Here is an 18522-nt window from a genome sequence, read left to right as displayed (position 1 = left end):
AACGCCATCTATAACCTGTCTCCTTCATACGTCTCTGAACTAATCTCCCGATATCTTCCCTCACGTAATCTCCGGTCCTCCCAAGATCTCCTTCTCTTCTCCACACTTATTCGCTCCTCAACCAACTGCCTCCAAGACTTCTCCCAAATATCCCCCATCCTCTGGAATTCTGTGCCCCACACGTCCGACTATCAACCACATTCGGATCCTTCAGATGGAACCTGAGAACCCACTTCTTCAGGAAAGCCTACAGCCTGCACTGACCCCGCTGCCTCCTCACCACTACCAGAGCTATTGCCTCACCAACACCGGAGTTCCTGCAACCCTCAAACTATTGTCTCCATCCCCACCACCTGCAGAATGTAAGCCCGCAAGGGCAGGGTCCTCGCCCCTCTGTATCAGTATGTGATTGTTAGTTTACTGTAAGTGATATCTGTAATTTGTATGTAACCCCTCCTCATGTACAGCACCATGGAATCAAAGGTGCCATATCAATAAATAATAATAATAGTATATGGGCACGGTACTATGGGATGGAGGATGTGTGATGGGTATATGGGCATTGGACTATGGGATGGAGGATAATCATTATAATTTGCTATAACTAACCACAGTTAGTTACTATGCCCAGGCAATGCTGGGCTCTACAGCTAGTATCTACTATATAATTGTCTAAGGGTCACTTCTGTCTTTCTGTCTGTCACGGATATTCATTGGTCGCGGCCTCTGTCTGTCATGGAATCCAAGTCGCTGATTGGTCGTGGCAAAACGCCCATGACCATTGCCATGACCAATCAGAGACAGGCATAGTCCGGCGGCAACATGGCCGCTCCATACTCCCCGCAGTCAGTGCCTGCTCCATACTCCCCTCCAGTCAGCGCTCACACAGGGTTAATGGCAGCTCTAATGGACCGCGTTATGCTGTGGTGTAACGCACTCCATTAACGCTGCTATTAACCCTGTGTGACCAACTTTTTTACTATTGACACTGCCTATGCAACCTCAATAGTAAAAAAATCTAATTTTAAAAATAACAATAAAAATAAAAAATCATCATATACTCACCTTCCGGTGCCTTTCCCGCTCCTCGCGACGCTCCGGTGAGCGGTCCATGCAAGTGGCAGGTTCCGGTGGCAAGGATGGTATGCGACAAGGACCTGCCATGACGTCACGGTCATGTGACCACGACGTCATCACAGGTCCTGCGAGAAAGACCTGCCATTATGTCACGGTCATGTAACCGCAACGTCATCACAGGTCCTGCCCCCATACCAACCCTGGGCCCAGAAGCTGCCACGTGCACCGCACACAGGGCCAGGACTTCAACAGAGGGTGACTATATGTTTATTTTTTATTTTAAGTCTGTATACTACATGGCTCTGTGCTGTATACTCCGTCGCTGTGCAATATACTACGTGGCTGGGCAATATAGGTACGTGGCTGGGCAATACTACGTGACTGGGCAATATACTACGTGGCTGGGCAATATACTACATAGATGGGAAATATACTACGTGGCTGGGCAATATACTACGTGACTGGGCAATATACAACGTGGCTGGGCAATATATTACGTGGCTGGGCAATATACTACGTGGCTGGGCAATATACTATATGGACATGCATATTCTAGAATACCCGATGCGTTAGAATTCGGCCACCATCTAGTACATATATATATATTTGGCAGAGTCATATCTCCCGACTCTGCTGTCGTTGTAGGCCCAGACCAGATGGTATGGAGATGAATGAGGGAGACCAAAGTACAAAAATAGACTTTCCTTTACTTAACAAGAACTTGATGAGAAGTATATACATCAGATAGCAGGCACAACGCTTTATGAATGCTTCTTCTGCAGGAACTTTCCGGTTACATGCGGCAGTTCATAACTTTTGCTATAATCCACAATAGTGCAGCAAACCTGAGCTAATGACGTCTTCCTGCTCTTTGTCTCCACTATGCTCCCTGCCTGGAATCTGAATTCTTAAGGTACCATTACACTAAACGACTTACCAACGATCACGACCAGCAATACAACCTGGCCATGATCGTTGGTAAGTCGTTGTGTGGTCGCTGGGGAACTGTCACACAGACAGCTCTCTCCAGCGACCAACGATCAGGGGAACGACTTCGGCATCGTTGAAACTGTCTTCAACGATGCCGAAGTCCCCGGGTAACCAGGGTAAACATCGGGTTACTAAGTGCAGGGCCGCGCTTAGTAACCCGATATTTACCCTGGTTACCATTGTAAAAGTAAAAAAAAAAAAAAAAACAGTACATACTCACATTCCGATGTCTGTCACGTCCCCCGGCGTCAGCTTCCCGCACTGACTGTGCCAGCACCGGCCATAAAGCAGAGCTCAGCGGTGACGTCACCGCTGTGCTCTGCTTTACGGCCGGCGCTGACAGTCAGTGCAGGGAAGCTGACGCCGGGGGACGTGACAGACATCGGAATGTGAGTATGTACTTTTTTTTTTTACTTTTACAATGGTAACCAGGGTAAATATTTACCCTGGTTACAAGTGAACACATCGCTGAATCGGCATCACACACGCCGATCCAGCGATGACAGTGGGTGATCAGCGACCAAAAAAAGGTCCTGATCATTCCCCAGCGACCAACGATCTCCCAGCAGGGGCCTGATCGTTGGTCGCTGTCACACATAACGAGATCGTTAGCGGGATCGTTGCTACGTCACAAAAAGCGTGACGTTGCAACGATATCGTTAACGAAATTGTTATGTGTGAAGGTACCTTAACTGCCATTATATCTTTGCTTACCTTCAGGACGTACTATCTGATGTCTCCCTCCTGGTACACAACACCCTATCAATTCAGGAGGACTGCAATCATATAGACCAAAGGTCTGTACTTCTCACTTTCTATCTGACTCATGACAAGGAAATTGTTCTCCTGTGTGCCCATGTAGTTCAGTATGAGGTCTCCACACAGTATGACGGCCCCACAGCACCTCACACAGTATTATGGCTAGAGATGAGCCAATATTTCAATGTTTGGTTCGGGTCACTATCACTGAATTCTGCAATATTCACCGACTTAATCGTTGACTAAATCGTCAAATACAGCCGAACATGCACAGCACAAAAGCTGGTGTTTCCCAAGATGTGTGACAGCGTGGTAATCACCAGCGTAGCGCTTCTGATCAGCGGTAAAATCATCCCCGCTGGTCAGAGAGCCGTGGTTCCCACCCTGTCAGAAGACAGCGTTACCACTCATCTGTGATCGGAGGTATAAAGTTTACCTCTGGTCACTGGTGTCAGCTGATGGGACTACAGCTCCCATCATCCGACACCTACAGCCGCTAATAACAGTGAGAGCCGGAGCGGCTGATGGGTGTATTCATCAGCCGCTACTGCGCTGTAAATAAATAATAAAAATCCCTCCTCCCCCTCACAGGCATAAGTTCCCTACACAATGCGGATGACACTGCTGCTCTATATAACACTACAATAGCTGTAGCTTTGGAATCTGCTGCCCCACTTACACATACCAAAGCTCGCAAAATCAACAGACAGCCCTGGCACACCAGCCTGACCAAAGAACTGAGGCGAGCTTCCAGGGCTGCTGAGCGCAGATGGAAAAGATCCCACTCTAACGAGCACTTAATCGGATTCAAACAGTCCCTCACTACTTTCAAGACCACACTCGCCACAGCTAAACAAACGTACTTCTCATCTCTCATATCCTCTCTCTCTCACAACCCTAAACAGTTATTCAACACCTTCAATTCTCTCCTCCGTCCCCCAGCACCTCCTCCCTCCCCACTTATCTCCGCTGAAGACTTTGCCTCATTTTTCAAGCAGAAGATTGATAGCATTAGAGACAGTTTTGGTCAACAACCCCCAGATCCCTTCCTCCCGATTTCCCAGCCCTCCACCTCCAAAACCAACTTCTCCACCATTACAGAAGATCAACTCTCCACTCTACTCTCAAGATAGCATCTCACCACCTGTGCACTTGACCCACTCCCATCCCACCTCATCCCAAACCTCACCACAGTCTTCATCCCAACCCTAACCCATCTCTTCAACCTATCACTAACAACTGGTGTTTTCCCCTCAAGCTTTAAACATGCCTCCATCACACCTATCCTCAAAAAGCCCTCTCATGACCCATCCTCTGTATCTAGCTATCGCCCTATATCACTTCTCCCCTATGCCTCCAAACTACTGGAACAACACATTTACCTTGAACTGTCCTCCCATCTCTCTTCTTTCTCCCTCTTTGACCGCCTACAATCTGGCTTCCGGTCACACCATTCCACCGAAACTGCCCTAACTAAAGTCACCAATGACCTCTTAACCGCCAAGAGCAAGCGACACTACTCTGTCCTCCTCCTCCTCGACATGTCGGCTGCCTTTGACACAGTGGACCATTCCCTATTATTACAAACCCTCTCATCCCTTGGCATCGCAGACTTGGCCCTATCCTGGATCTCATCATACCTAACAGACCGGACATTCAGCGTCTCCCACTCACACACCACCTCCTCACCTCGCCCCCTATCTGTCGGAGTCCCACAAGGTTCAGTTCTAGGGCCCCTGCTCTTCTCCATTTACACCTTTGGCCTGGGACAGCTCATAGAATCTCATGGCTTTCAGTATCACCTCTATGCTAACGACACACAGATCTACATCTCTGGACCAGATATCACCTCCCTTCTAACCAGAATCCCTCAATCTCTGTCCACTATTTCATCCTTCTTCTCCGCTAGATTTCTGAAACTTAACATGGACAAAACAGAATTCATCATCTTTCCCCCATCTCACGCGACCCCCCCAACGAACCTATCCATTACAGTAAATGGCTGCCCACTCTCCCCAGTCCCACAAGCTCGCTGCCTCGGGGTAATCCTTGATGCTGATCTCTCCTTCAAACCACATATGCAAGCCCTTTCCACTTCCTGCCGCTTTCAACTCAAAAATATTTCACGAATCTGTTCATTTCTCAACCATGAATCTGCAAAAACCCTGGTCCATGCCCTCATCATCTCTCGCCTTGACTACTGCAACCTCCTGCTCTGTGGCCTCCCCTCTAACACTCTCGCACCCCTCCAATCTATTCTAAACTCTGCTGCCCGACTAAGCCACCTGTCCCCCCGCTATTCCCCGGCCTCTCCGCTCTGCCAATCCCTTCACTGGCTCCCCATTGCCCAGAGACTCCACTACAAAACCCTAACCATGACGTACAAAGCCATCCACAACCTGTCTCCTCCATACATCTGTGACCTCGTCTCCCGGTACTTACCTACCCGCAACCTCCGATCCTCACAAGATCTCCTACTCTATTCCCCTCTTATCTCCTCTTCCCACAATCGTATACAAGATTTCTCCCGCGTATCACCCCTACTCTGGAACCCTCTACCACAACACATCAGACTCTCGCCTACCATCGAAACCTTCAAAAAGAACCTGAAGACCCACCTCTTCCGACAAGCCTACAACCTGCAGTAACCACCGATCGACCAAACCGCTGCATGACCATCTCTACCCTCACCTACTGTATTCTCACCCATCCCTTGTAGATTGTGAGCCTTCGCGGGCAGGGTCCTCATTCCTCCTGTACCAGTTATGACTTGTATTGTTTAAGATTATTGTACTTGTACATATTATGTATACCCCATATTATTGTACTTGTTTTTATTATGTACAGTGGGGCAAAAAAGTATTTAGTCAGTCAGCAATAGTGCAAGTTCCACCACTTAAAAAGATGAGAGGCATCTGTAATTTACATCATAGGTAGACCTCAACTATGGAAGACAAACTGAGAATAAAAAATCCAGAAAATCACATTGTCTGTTTTTTTATCATTTTTTTTGCATATTATGGTGGAAAATAAGTATTTGGTCAGAAACAAACAATCAAGATTTCTGGCTCTCTCAGACCTGTAACTTCTTCTTTAAGAGTCTCCTCTTTCCTCCACTCATTACCTGTAGTAATGGCACCTGTTTAAACTTGTTATCAGTATAAAAAGACACCTGTGCACACCCTCAAACAGTCTGACTCCAAACTCCACTATGGTGAAGACAAAAGAGCTGTCAAAGGACACCAGAAACAAAATTGTAGCCCTGCACCAGGCTGGGAAGACTGAATCTGCAATAGCCAACCAGCTTGGAATGAAGAAATCAACAGTGGGAGCAATAATTAGAAAATGGAAGACATACAAGACCACTGATAATCTCCCTCGATCTGGGGCTCCACGCAAAATCCCACCCCGTGGGGTCAGAATGATCACAAGAACGGTGAGCAAAAATCCCAGAACCACACGGGGGGACCTAGTGAATGAACTGCAGAGAGCTGGGACCAATGTAACAAGGCCTACCATAAGTAACACACTACGCCACCATGGACTCAGATCCTGCAGTGCCAGACGTGTCCCACTGCTTAAGCCAGTACATGTCCGGGCCCGTCTGAAGTTTGCTAGAAAGCATTTGGATGATCCAGAGGAGTTTTGGGAGAATATCCTATGGTCTGATGAAACCAAACTGGAACTGTTTGGTAGAAACACAACTTGTCGTGTTTGATGGATGCAACTCAGTATTCTTTTTCCTCCAAACACCATACCTACTGTAAAGCATGGTGGTGGAAACATCATGCTTTGGGGCTGTTTCTCTGCAAAGGGGCCAGGACGACTGATCCGGGTACATGAAAGAATGAATGGGGCCATGTATCGTGAGATTTTGAGTGCAAACCTCCTTCCATCAGCAAGGGCATTGAAGATGAAACGTGGCTGGGTCTTTCAACATGACAATGATCCAAAGCACACCGCCAGGGCAACGAAGGAGTGGCTTCGTAAGAAGCATTTCAAAGTCCTGGAGTGGCCTAGCCAGTCTCCAGATCTCAACCCTATAGAAAACCTTTGGAGGGAGTTGAAAGTCCATGTTGCCAAACGAAAAGCCAAAAACATCACTGCTCTAGAGGTGATCTGCATGGAGGAATGGGCCAACATACCAACAACAGTGTGTGGCAACCTTGTGAAGACTTACAGAAAACGTTTGACCTCTGTCATTGCCAACAAAGGATATATTACAAAGTATTGAGATGAAATTTTGTTTCTGACCAAATACTTATTTTCCACCATAATATGCAAATAAATTGTTAAAAAAACAGACAATGTGATTTTCTGGATTTTTTTTTCTCAGTTTGTCTCCCATAGTTGAGGTCTACCTATGATGTAAATTACAGACGCCTCTCATCTTTTTAAGTGGTGGAACTTGCACTATTGCTGACTGACTAAATACTTTTTTGCCCCACTGTATACCCCTCCTCACATGTAAAGCGTCATGGAATAAATGGCGCTATAACAATAAATAATAATAATAATAAATAATAATAAACTGCGCGGGTTCCCCTGTATTTGATAACCAGCCAGGCAAAACTCACAGCTGGGGGCTGCAACCCTCTGTGGTCAGCTTCAGCAAGATTGGTTATCAAGAATAGAGGGGTCCCCCCAAAAGCCGGAAGTTCATGTGCGGCGTTCAGTAAAATCACAGCGTGACAGGTTACAAAAGGATAGATAGAACAGGTATATACACATAGAATACTCAGATATATAGATGTTAGTGACACTCACATTATATATATATATATATATATATATATATATATATATATATACTGTATATACTAGATGGTGGCTCGATTCTAACGCATCGGGTATTCTAGAATATGTATGTACAGTATGTACAGTGGGGCAAAAAAGTATTTAGTCAGTCAGCAATAGTGCAAGTTCCACCACTTAAAAAGATGAGAGGCGTCTGTAATTTACATCATAGGTAGACCTCAACTATGGGAGACAAACTGAGAAAAAAAAATCCAGAAAATCACACTGTCTGTTTTTTTAACATTTTATTTTCATATTATGGTGGAAAATAAGTATTTGGTCAGAAACAAAATTTCATCTCAATACTTTGTAATATATCCTTTGTTGGCAATGACAGAGGTCAAACGTTTTCTGTAAGTCTTCACAAGGTTGCCACACACTGTTGTTGGTATGTTGGCCGATTCCTCAATGCAGATCTCCTCTAGAGCAGTGATGTTTTTGGCTTTTCGCTTGGCAACACGGACTTTCAACTCCCTCCAAAGGTTTTCTATAGGGTTGAGATCTGGAGACTGGCTAGGCCACTCCAGGACCTTGAAATGCTTCTTATGAAGCCACTCCTTCGTTGCCCTGGCGGTGTGCTTTGGATCATTGTCATGTTGAAAGACCCAGCCACGTTTCATTTTCAATGCCCTTGCTGATGGAAGGAGGTTTGCACTCAAAATCTCACAATACATTGCCCCATTCATTCTTTCATGTACCTGGATCAGTCGTCCTGGCCCCTTTGCAGAGAAACAGCCCCAAAGCATGATGTTTCCACCACCATGCTTTACAGTAGGTATGGTGTTTGATGGATGCAACTCAGTATTCTTTTTCCTCCAAACACGACAAGTTTTGCTTCTACCAAACAGTTCCAGTTTGGTTTCATCAGACCATAGGACATTCTCCCAAAACTCCTCTGGATCATCCAAATGCTCTCTAGCAAACTTCAGACGGGCCCGGACATGTACTGGCTTAAGCAGTGGGACACGTCTGGCACTGCAGGATCTGAGTCCATGGTGGCGTAGTGTGTTAGGTACTGTAGGAACATTATACTGTGTGTGGGGGTATGGCGGTACTATGTGAAGATTAAACTGTGTGTGGTGGTATGGAGGTACTGTAGAAACATTATACTGTGTGTGGGGGTATGGCGGTACTATGAGAAGATTATACTGTGTGTGGGGGTATGGAGGTACTGTATGAACATTATACTGTGTGTGAGGGTATGGCGGTAGTGTAGGAACATTATACTGTGTGTTTGGGGGTATGGCGGTACTATGAGAAGATTGTACTGTGTGTGGTGGGATAGAGGTACTATGAGAACATTATACTGTGTGTGGGGGTATGGAGGTACTATGAGAACATTATGTTGTGTGTGAGGGTATGGCGGTACTATGAGAAGATTATACTGTGTGTGGTGAGATGGAGGTAATGTAGGAACATTATACTGTGTGTGGGGTTATGGCGGTACTATGAGAAGATTATACTGTGTGTGGGGGTATGGCGGTACTGTAGGAACATTATACTGTCTGTGGGGGTATGGCGGTTGTTACGTGTTACGGAACCACTCAGCACCCAGAATATGTTGTGCAGTTATATGTATGGATAATAGGTTCCATGTGAGATGCATGTCCCTAATGCAATAGCCCACAGGCTGCGCCCCTGGGCAGAAGAGACACGATATTCCCCTTTTGTCCGCGCCCCACCTTTGTAATTCCCACAGTAAATATCGGCAGGCTCCGGTCCCCTGCGGCTATTGTAATGTATGTCTGGCCTGCCGCTTTTCTATTGGCCTGCCGCTTTTCTATTGGCCTGCCCTCTGTATCTGTGTGATATATTCTGTGTCCTGTGAGTAAAGTGTGGTCAGACTGGAAATATATGAAGAAGCAGTGATCTTTTATATGCGCCCATGTAACCAAAGGAATTCCAGCCAGCGTCCTTCATTCAGACTCCAGCCAAAGCAGAGTGGACCTCGTGAAACACAGGGTGGTACTGAAAGAGGTACCCCAGCTTGGTAGACAGCGGAATGTGATACCCTGTCTACAGGAGGAAAGGAATGAATGGAAAACAACTACCAGAAGTTAAAGAGGACTACATGAAAAGATCTGGTGGAAGCCCGAGAGTTGATCACCAGCAATAAAACAAAAGCGAATTTGATAGCAGCCATCATGGAACACGACAGTGCAGCACCCCCCAATGTGAACGTGGAACAGACTGAATTCCAGAGGGAGGTAAAGAACAGACTGGCATTCTATGGCCCAAACTCTGCAGTAGAGATCATACGAGAGGTGATGGCTGATGTGCGTACTGATCTGAAGGAAAAGATGGCCGAGCGGACCAGGATAGAGCTAGCCAAGATGGAGATGGCAGACAGGAGAGTCAGCGAGCAGGGGGAGCTCTGGCCTTCGACCATGTACCTTCAACAGTAAGCCACAAAAAGATCCAATATAATGCCTTCCGACAGTTGGGGGAGGCAGAGGAAGACATTGATGGCTATCTGCAAGACTTTGAGCGGCAGTGTGCCCCTCATCAAGTGAAGCTGGAGGAACGGGTTCAGATTCTGGCCAGCAAGCTGACTTTTGTGAATTCTGCTCTTGGGTTCCCTCCAGTGGTTGTTGATGGGAATGCAGTTGTCTCTGACTCGCAGTCCTGGCCAGGTGTATCTTATAATTACAATTCTGACTGGGATATTTAGGTGTGCAGGATCCTTTAGCCCTTGCCAATGTTTCTTTGGAAGTGTTGGATCTCTGCCTGGCCTCTCCTGCTTATCTGCCAGTTCAGCAAAGATAAGTGTCTGTTTCTTTTCCTGTGGCACACATGCAGTGTGCTTATTTTCAGTACTGTTCGTTTGTTTTTCTTTTGTCCAGATTAAACTGTGTCTGTGTTTTCTCAGTCTGGTTGGTTTGACTGGAGTTGCAGATATACGCTCCTACAGCTTTATTTAGATGTAGGAAGTTTTGTGTATATTCTGCTGTGGATTTTTTGAAGGGTTTTAATACTGACCGCAAAGAACTCTGTCCTATTCTGTCCCATCTAGCTAGAGTGGCCTCCTGTGCTAAATCCTGTTTTTTCTGCCTGTGTATGTTTTTAAAACTCAAAAATTTAGACCTGTCACCAGAAAACAAATCAGGAGAAGGAATCTTCGGTTCTAAAGCAGGAGTCTGAACAATGTAATCAGAAATACTTTGCACCCTAGCAGCAAGCTGGTCTACACGAGAAGCTAATTCCTGAACATTCATGCTTGCACCAGGCTCCTCAGCCACCCAGATATTAAGAGGGAAGAGAACACAAAACAGACTGGAGAAAACAAAATGGCTCAAGAGCTTCCTTCCCTTCTTCTGAGATGCATTTAACTCATTGTTGGCCATGAAGTGGGCGTTTGAGGAGTGGCGACATTGGCTTGAGGGAGCTAAGCACCGTATTGTGGTCTTGACTGATCATAAGAATTTGATTTACCTCGAGTCTGCTAAACGGCTGAATCTTAGACAGGCTCGATGGTCCTTGTTTATTTCCCGTTTTGATTTCGTGGTCTCGTACCTTCCGGGTTCTAAGAATATTAAGGCTGATGCCCTCTCGGAGTTTTTTGCCTGATTCTCCTGAGGTCTTAGAGCCGGTCAGTATTCTGAAAGAGGGGGTGGTCCTTTCTGCCATTTCCCCTGATTTACGACGGGTTCTTCAGGAATTTCAGGTTGACAAACCTGACCGCTGTCCTGTGGGGAAATTGTTTGTTCCTGACAGATGGACTAGTAGAGTGATTTCTGAGGTTCACTGTTCCGTGTTGGCCGGTCATCCTGGCATTTTTGGTACCAGAGATTTGGTTGGTAGGTCCTTTTGGTGGCCTTCATTGTCACGTGTTGTGCGTTCTTTTGTGCAGTCCTGTGTGACTTGTGCACGGGCCAAGCCTTGTTGCGCCCGTGCTAGTGGGTTGCTTTTGCCATTGCCAGTCCCTGAGAGGCCCTGGACGCATATTTCGATGGATTTTATTTCTGATCTTCCGGTCTCCCAGAAGATGTCTGTTATCTGGGTTGTTTGTGACCGGTTCTCTAAGATGGTTCATTTGGTGCCCTTACCTAAATTGCCTTCCTCTTCTGATTTGGTTCCATTGTTCTTTCAGCATGTGGTTCATTTGCATGGTATTCCGGAGAATATTGTTTCCGACAGAGGTTCCCAGTTTGTTTCTAGGTTTTGGCGGGCCTTTTGTGCTAGGCTGGGCATTGATTTGTCTTTTTCTTCTGCATTTCATCCTCAGACAAATGGCCAGACCGAGCGTACTAATCAGACCTTGGAGACTTATTTGAGATGCTTTGTGTCTGCTGATCAGGATGATTGGTGTTATGATCTGGTGGCCTAGGAGCAGCATGAGACGTACTCTGGAGAAGGTGGTACCTGTACTGACCGCAGACCCTGAACTTAACATCGCAACTAGAAGTAGCCGTGGGATGTACCCAACTCTCCCTAGACACCTCGACACAGCCGGAGGACTAAATACCCCTAAAGATAGAAACGGGAAAACTATCCTGCCTCAGAGAAAATCCCCAAAGGATAGACAGCCCCACAAATATTGACTGTGAGAGGAGAGGGAAATGACATACGCAGACTGAAATCAGGATTTAGCAAAGGAGGCCATTCTAGCTAAAAAGAAAGAATAGGACAGAGTACTATGCGGTCAGTATTAAAACACTAGAAAATATCCACCACAGACAATACAAAATCTCCACATATGACTAAAGACATGGAGGGTATATCTGCATCTCCAGAGATACAGCTTGGCTGAATAAATCCTTACACAGACAAAGCTGGACAAGACAAAACATATAAATGCACTGAACTATAAGGCCCACAGCATGTGGACAGCAAAACCAAAGCCAGAACTTATCTTTGTTGAAATAACAGCAAGAACAGGAGAGACCTGACTAAAGAATCCAGCAAGACTAAATAGCCCAGTCCAAAGCACTAAGTGGACACACCTGATGAATGCTGCGATCCAAAGACAGCAGCACTACCACTCATAACCACCGGAGGGAGCCCAAGAGCAGAATTCACAACAGATTGGGTGGCATTCTTGCCATTGGCCAAGTTTGCCCTTAATAATCGGGCTAGTTCTGCTTCCTTGGTTTCGCCTTTCTTTTGTAATTTTGGTTTTCATCCTCGTTTTTCTTCTGGGCAGGTTGAGCCTTCTGACTGTCCTGGTGTGGATTCTGTGGTGGACAGGTTGCAGCAGATTTGGGCTCATGTGGTGGTGGTGTTGTCTCAAGAGGAGGCTCAACGTTTTGCTAATCGTCGTCGGTGTGTTGGTTCCTGGCTTCGGGTTGGGGATCTGGTCTGTTTGTCTTCCCGTCATGTTCCTATGAAGGTTTCTTCTCCTAAGTTTAAACCTCGGTTTATTGGTCCTTATAGGATTCCTGAGATTATTAATCCGGTGTCTTTTCGACTGGCGCTTCCGGCCTCTTTTGCTATCCATAATGTCTTCCATAGATCTTTATTGCGGAAATATGTGGAGCCCGTTCTTCCCTCTGCTGATCCTCCGGCCCCTGTGTTGGTTGATGGGGAGTTGGAATATGTTGTTGAGAAGATTTTGGATTCCCGTTCTTCGAGGCGGAAGCTTCAGTACCTGGTCAAATGGAAGGGTTATGGCCAGGAGGATAATTCTTGGGTTTTTGCCTCTGATGTCCATGCTGCTGATTTGGTTCGTGCCTTTCATCTGGTTCGTCCTGATCGTCCTGGGGGCCCTGGTGAGGGTTCAGTGACCCCTCCTCAAGGGGGGGTACTGTTGTGAATTCTGCTCTTGGGTTCCCTCCAGTGGTTGTTGGTGGGAATGCAGTGGTCTCTGACTCGCAGTCCTGGCCAGGTGTATCGGATAATTACAATTCTGACTGGGATAGTTAGGTGTGCAGGATCCTTTAGCCCTTGCCAGTTGTCAATGTTTCTTTGGAAGTGTTGGATCTCTGCCTGGCCTCTCCTGCTTATCTGCCAGTTCAGCAAAGATAAGTGTCTGTTCCGTCAGCTGGGCCACCTGCAAAGACAATGTCCCAACCGGACTCAGCATACCCAGTGGCCATAGGTGGGAACAGCTACCTTCAGCCGGGCTGCTGTACACTGCTACCAAGGCGAAGCTGACCCGGCATTGGGGGCTATGACTAACCAAGGGGTGGAAGAGATGGAGGAAATGCTGCATGAAGTAGACCCCGTGCAGGCAGCCCAGGTAGATAATCGACAACAGCATCGACAGGTCGTGTGGGTTAATGGGAAACGTATGCAGGGACTAAGATTCCGGGCAACTTTGACCCTTGTGAAACGTCATCTCATCCGGGACCAAGAGAAGACGGACCGGAGAGTGGCAGTCCGTGTAGCAGGGGGAGCTATACATCAATTGCCCACTGCCAGGATTCACCTGAACTGGGGAGTCGGGGATGGCCTTGTTGAGGTTGGCTTGATGCTGGATTTCAGACGTCTTGCTGGAAAATGACTTGGGGCCCATGTTGTCTGCATTCTCGGTTGCCCCCTGGCTGAGACATTTCCTGTGACCACCTGGAGACAAGCTCGAGCTGCGGAGGCGGAATCACACTCCGAGGAGGCCCAGGTAAGACATCCCAGCCCTACACGTATTCCCATAGCCAGACACATTTCTTGGGCCACCCCAGATAAATTTAAAAGGGAGTTACTTGAGGATCCTTCATTGGACGGATATCGTGGGAAGGCACAGGAGGGGAGAGGGGTACTGGAAGGGACTCCTCTACCGGATCACAGAGCAGCACCACACAGGGACGAGCCCCACTATGAAACGACAGCTGGTAGTTACCAAGAAGTATAGGCAGGAGTTATTGCGAATCTGTCATGACATACCCTTGGCCGGGCACTTCGGCGTCAGTCGCACCAGGCATCGTCTGACACAAAACTTCTTTTGGCCGGGGGTAACCTATGATGTTCGTCAATACTGCCAGACCTGTGACAGTTGCCAGCGCATTGGCAAGAGGGGAGATCGATGCAAGGCCAAATTACGCCCCCTCCCCATTGTGGAGCAACCATTTAGCCGAGTAGCGGTCGATCTGATAGGGCCGTTAGCCTAACCCAATCCGTCAGGGAAAAGGTATATATTGACAGTGGTAGATTATGCCACACGGTATCCAGAGGCGGTTGCGTTACCTAACATACTGGCAGAGACGGTGGTGGCCGCCCTGCTCCAGGTTTTCTCATGGGTTGGATTTCCCTGGGAGATTATCTCGGACCAGGGTACCCAGTTTACAGCAGAGGTGACCAACCAACTGTAGAAGCTCCCTGTACCACCCGCAAACCAATGGGTTGTGTGAACGCTTTAATGGGACGTTAAAACAACTCATTGGGACTTTTACCAGGACCTACAGGTGCTGGGAGAAATTCTTGCCACACCTCCTGTTTGCCTATTGGGAGGTGCCCCAAGAATCCACGGGGTTCTCCCCGTTCGAGCTGGTATAAGGGAGACGGGTAAGGGGACCCCTAGGCTAGAACACTGGGAAGGGGAGGGCCTCATAAAAGGGCTACCTATTATACCCTATGTGCTGGAATTCCGGGACCACCTACAGGAGCTGACCCAGGCTGTACGTGAGAACATTCAGGTGACCCAGCGGCGCCAGCGCGTATGGTACGATCGGAGGGCCAGAGAGCGCACCTTGGAAATAGGACACAATGTCCTGGTGTTAGAGCCCACTAGGTAGAACAAGTTCCAAGCTGCATGGCAGGGGCCCTACCAGGTAGTGGGGAAAATAGCCGACACAACCTATAATGTCACCGATTGTGATGACCCCAGAGTTATCCGCTTGTTCCACGTGAATATGCTGAAGCCCTACCGGGAGCTCCCTGAAGAGGTAGTGGCCATCTGTGCACCTGAAGCAGAGGATTTAGCTGGACTTCCCTTGCTGGCTGTCTTAGGGGAAAGGACTCAGTGTAAAACATGGGACCAGGTACACTTGGGTGAAGACCTAGGCCCCCGGGAGAGACAGCAGGCGGAGGAGTTGTTGAGGCAGCGACAGAGGATGTTTTCGGGGAGACTAGGGTACACTCATCCTGGCATAACACAAGGTTTAGACCCAGGATCAGACCCCCCTGCGACAAAACCCTTCTGCGTCCCTGAGTCTGTACGAGAGGGGATGCAACAAGAGATACAAGAGATGTTGCGTTTAAGGGTCATTGAAGAGTCAGATAGTCCCTTGTCATCCCCCGTAGTGTTAGTGCCCAAGAAGGATGGGACTACACGGTTTTGTGTAGACTATCGTAAGCTCAATGACAAAACAGTGACGGATGCATATCCCATGCCGCGTGTGGATGAGTTGTTAGACTGGCTGGCGGGGGCAAAGTATTTGACCACCATCGATCTATGCAAAGGCTACTGGCAGATTCACCTTAGTCCCGACGCTATTCCCAAGTAGGCATTTGTCACCCCGTTCGGCTTATTCCAGTTTCGAGTTATGCCATTTGAGATGAAGAATGCCCCGCCGACCATGCAGAGGCTGGCTGACCGGCTTCTGGATGGTCTCCAGGACTATGCTTGTGCCTACCTGCATGACATCGCCATGTACAGCGCAACATGGGAAGAGCATCTAAATCACCTAGAGACAGTATTGGACAGGATCCACAAGGCTGGAATCACCCTGAACCCAAACAAGTGTCACGTGGGCAAAGCAGAGGTTCAGTATTTAGGGCATTGGGTGGGAAGTGGGAAACAGCGACCAGAACCAGCCAAGATTGAGGCCATAGCCAAATGGCCAACCCCACGCACTAAAACCCAGGTCATGGCGTTTCTAGGGACAGCGGGGTATTACAGGAAATTTGTTCCCAATTACAGCAGCGTAGCCAAGCCCCTCACTGATCTGACCTGTAAGAACCAACCCCGCCAGGTAACCTGGACCCCAGAGTGTGAGGAAGCCTATAGCCAACTAAAGGACGCCCTCACCAATACCCCTGTATTGGCCGCACCCGATCCAACTAAACATTTCCTTGTTCACACAGACGCTTCTATGTTTGGATTGGGGGCAGTACTGAGCCAAGTCGGGCCGGACGGCCAAGAAAACCCGCTAGCTTACCTGAGTCAGAAACTACTGCCCTGTGAAGTAAGCTATGCGGCCATCAAGAAGGAGTTCCTGGTGGTAGTATGGGCACTCAAAAAGTTGCAACCATATTCGTATGGACGACAGTTTTCCCTCCTAACGGACCATAATCCCCTAGTCTGGCTTAATTGGGTCTCCGGAGACAACGCCAGATTGCTGCGGTGGAGTTTAGCCCCACAACCTCTGGACTTCACCATCCACTACAGACCCAGCAAACAAAACGGTAACGACAATGGACTAAGTCGACAAACGGAACTTGTACCAACCCCATAAACTTCGGTCATCCCCAAACCGATCCGTTAAGGATCAGACTGTGTATGCCGATCGCGTCGCTGAAAAGGGGAGCCGTGTTACGGAACCACTCAGCACCCAGAATATGTTGTGCAGTTATATGTATGTATAATAGGTTCCATGTGAGATGCATGTCCCTAATGCATCAGCCCATAGGCTGCGCCCCTGGGCAGAGGGGACACGATATTCCCCTTTTGTTCCCCCCCCACCTTTGTAATTCCCACAGTAAATATCGGCAGGCTCCGGCCCCCTGCGGCTATTGTAATGTATGTCTGGCCTGTCACTTTTCTATTGGCCTGCCCTCTGTATCTGTGTGATATATTCTGTGTCATGTGAGTAAAATGTTGTCAGACTGGAAATACGTGGAGAAGCAGTGATCTTTTATATGCGCCCATGTAACCGAGCAATTCCAGCCAGGGTCCTCCATTCAGACTCCGGCCAAAGCAGAGTGGACCTCCTGAAACGCGGGGTGGTACTGAGAGAGGTACCCCAGATTGGTAGACCCCGTTACAGTGGTAGTGTGAAAATACCTTTTTTACGAGAGATGCCAGTACTGTGGAAACATTATACTGTGTGAGCGCCATCATATATATTACATAAGGGGTGTAAAAAGGAGAGTCATAAAAAAGACTCCTCAGGGCTGTGCTGCATTTGTACAAAAAGACTGCTATCTGCCGTCCAGACGGGACCATGTGACATCAATGGGAAGAGGGAGGGTTTCCGGAGGGAAGAGTCTAGAGGGTGCACCTGGTCAGGAGACCTTGATGACGCAGTTACTGATATTATAAAGGCCGGAGCCCCAAAGGCAGAACAGATTTGGCGCCAACAAAGGAAAGGGGTGCGGGGAAGAATCTGAGGTACCAGCTCATGGTAAAGTGCCCGAGGCAGCTGGGTGTGGGGCAGAACCTGCTTACAGGGCATAATGGGGGCATTACACTGTGTGGGGCCAAGAAAGGGGCCCTGTACTAGGAGAACAATCCGCTCCCTCACTTCCTGTCCTCCATAGTTGGCTCGTATGTATCTACTACAGGAAACAGAACAACAACGTTATGATTCTTATAAAGAGTCTCCGTGCAGAAGGGGTTAATGTCCCCGTGCTCAGTAATGGGGAATCTCCACATACCTCCACCTGCAGAGCCGCACTCCACATATATGGCTGCTCTGTGCGCACAGGACCTGTGATGAGGTCACAGGAGGGAGGAGTCAGGGGGTCACGTGATCCGCAGTGAAGACGCTACATGGAGACTTCTCCTCAGTCAGTGACATTTCCGCCATTATTCGCCCTCACTACTGGCACAATTACCTCGCGCCGCCTTTTCTACACAATGTTCTGTGTGGAATGTAACGTGTGATTTCTCTGGAGACAAATAGACCCCACACATGAGGGAATTATTACCGGTTACCGGACGTCTAGTATATGGCGGCATATGATTGTGCTATCGCCTCCATACAAGGAGCTAAAATGCCGAAATCCCGCTTATTTACCCCCTTCCAGTGTCCGGCTAAGGGTCATATATGGCCATGCACCTCTCCAGTCGCTGTGGGGGTTTGT

At 48.0% G+C, this 18522-nt stretch overlaps 1 protein-coding gene across 2 annotated transcripts in view; it reads right to left on the bottom strand.

Moving 5' to 3' along the window:
• LOC138662824 (zinc finger protein 773-like) overlaps positions 1-18147 on the bottom strand; it is a 37886-nt gene extending 19739 nt beyond the window's left edge. Inside the window, exon 1 of one of the 2 annotated variants that reach the window (XM_069748789.1) lies at positions 18094-18147. In XM_069748789.1, the coding sequence (XP_069604890.1) occupies positions 18094-18120 (27 nt within the window). In that variant the 5' untranslated portion in view covers positions 18121-18147. The remainder of the gene's footprint in view (positions 1-18093) is intronic. The other variant, XM_069748790.1, reaches the window with a different exon arrangement.
• Between the last annotated feature and the right edge of the window lie 375 nt (positions 18148-18522).

The sequence above is a fragment of the Ranitomeya imitator genome, chromosome 2 (genome assembly GCF_032444005.1).
Source record: "Ranitomeya imitator isolate aRanImi1 chromosome 2, aRanImi1.pri, whole genome shotgun sequence".
NCBI classification, from domain to species: Eukaryota; Metazoa; Chordata; class Amphibia; order Anura; family Dendrobatidae; genus Ranitomeya; species Ranitomeya imitator.
This window is presented reverse-complemented; position numbering and strand designations above follow the sequence as displayed.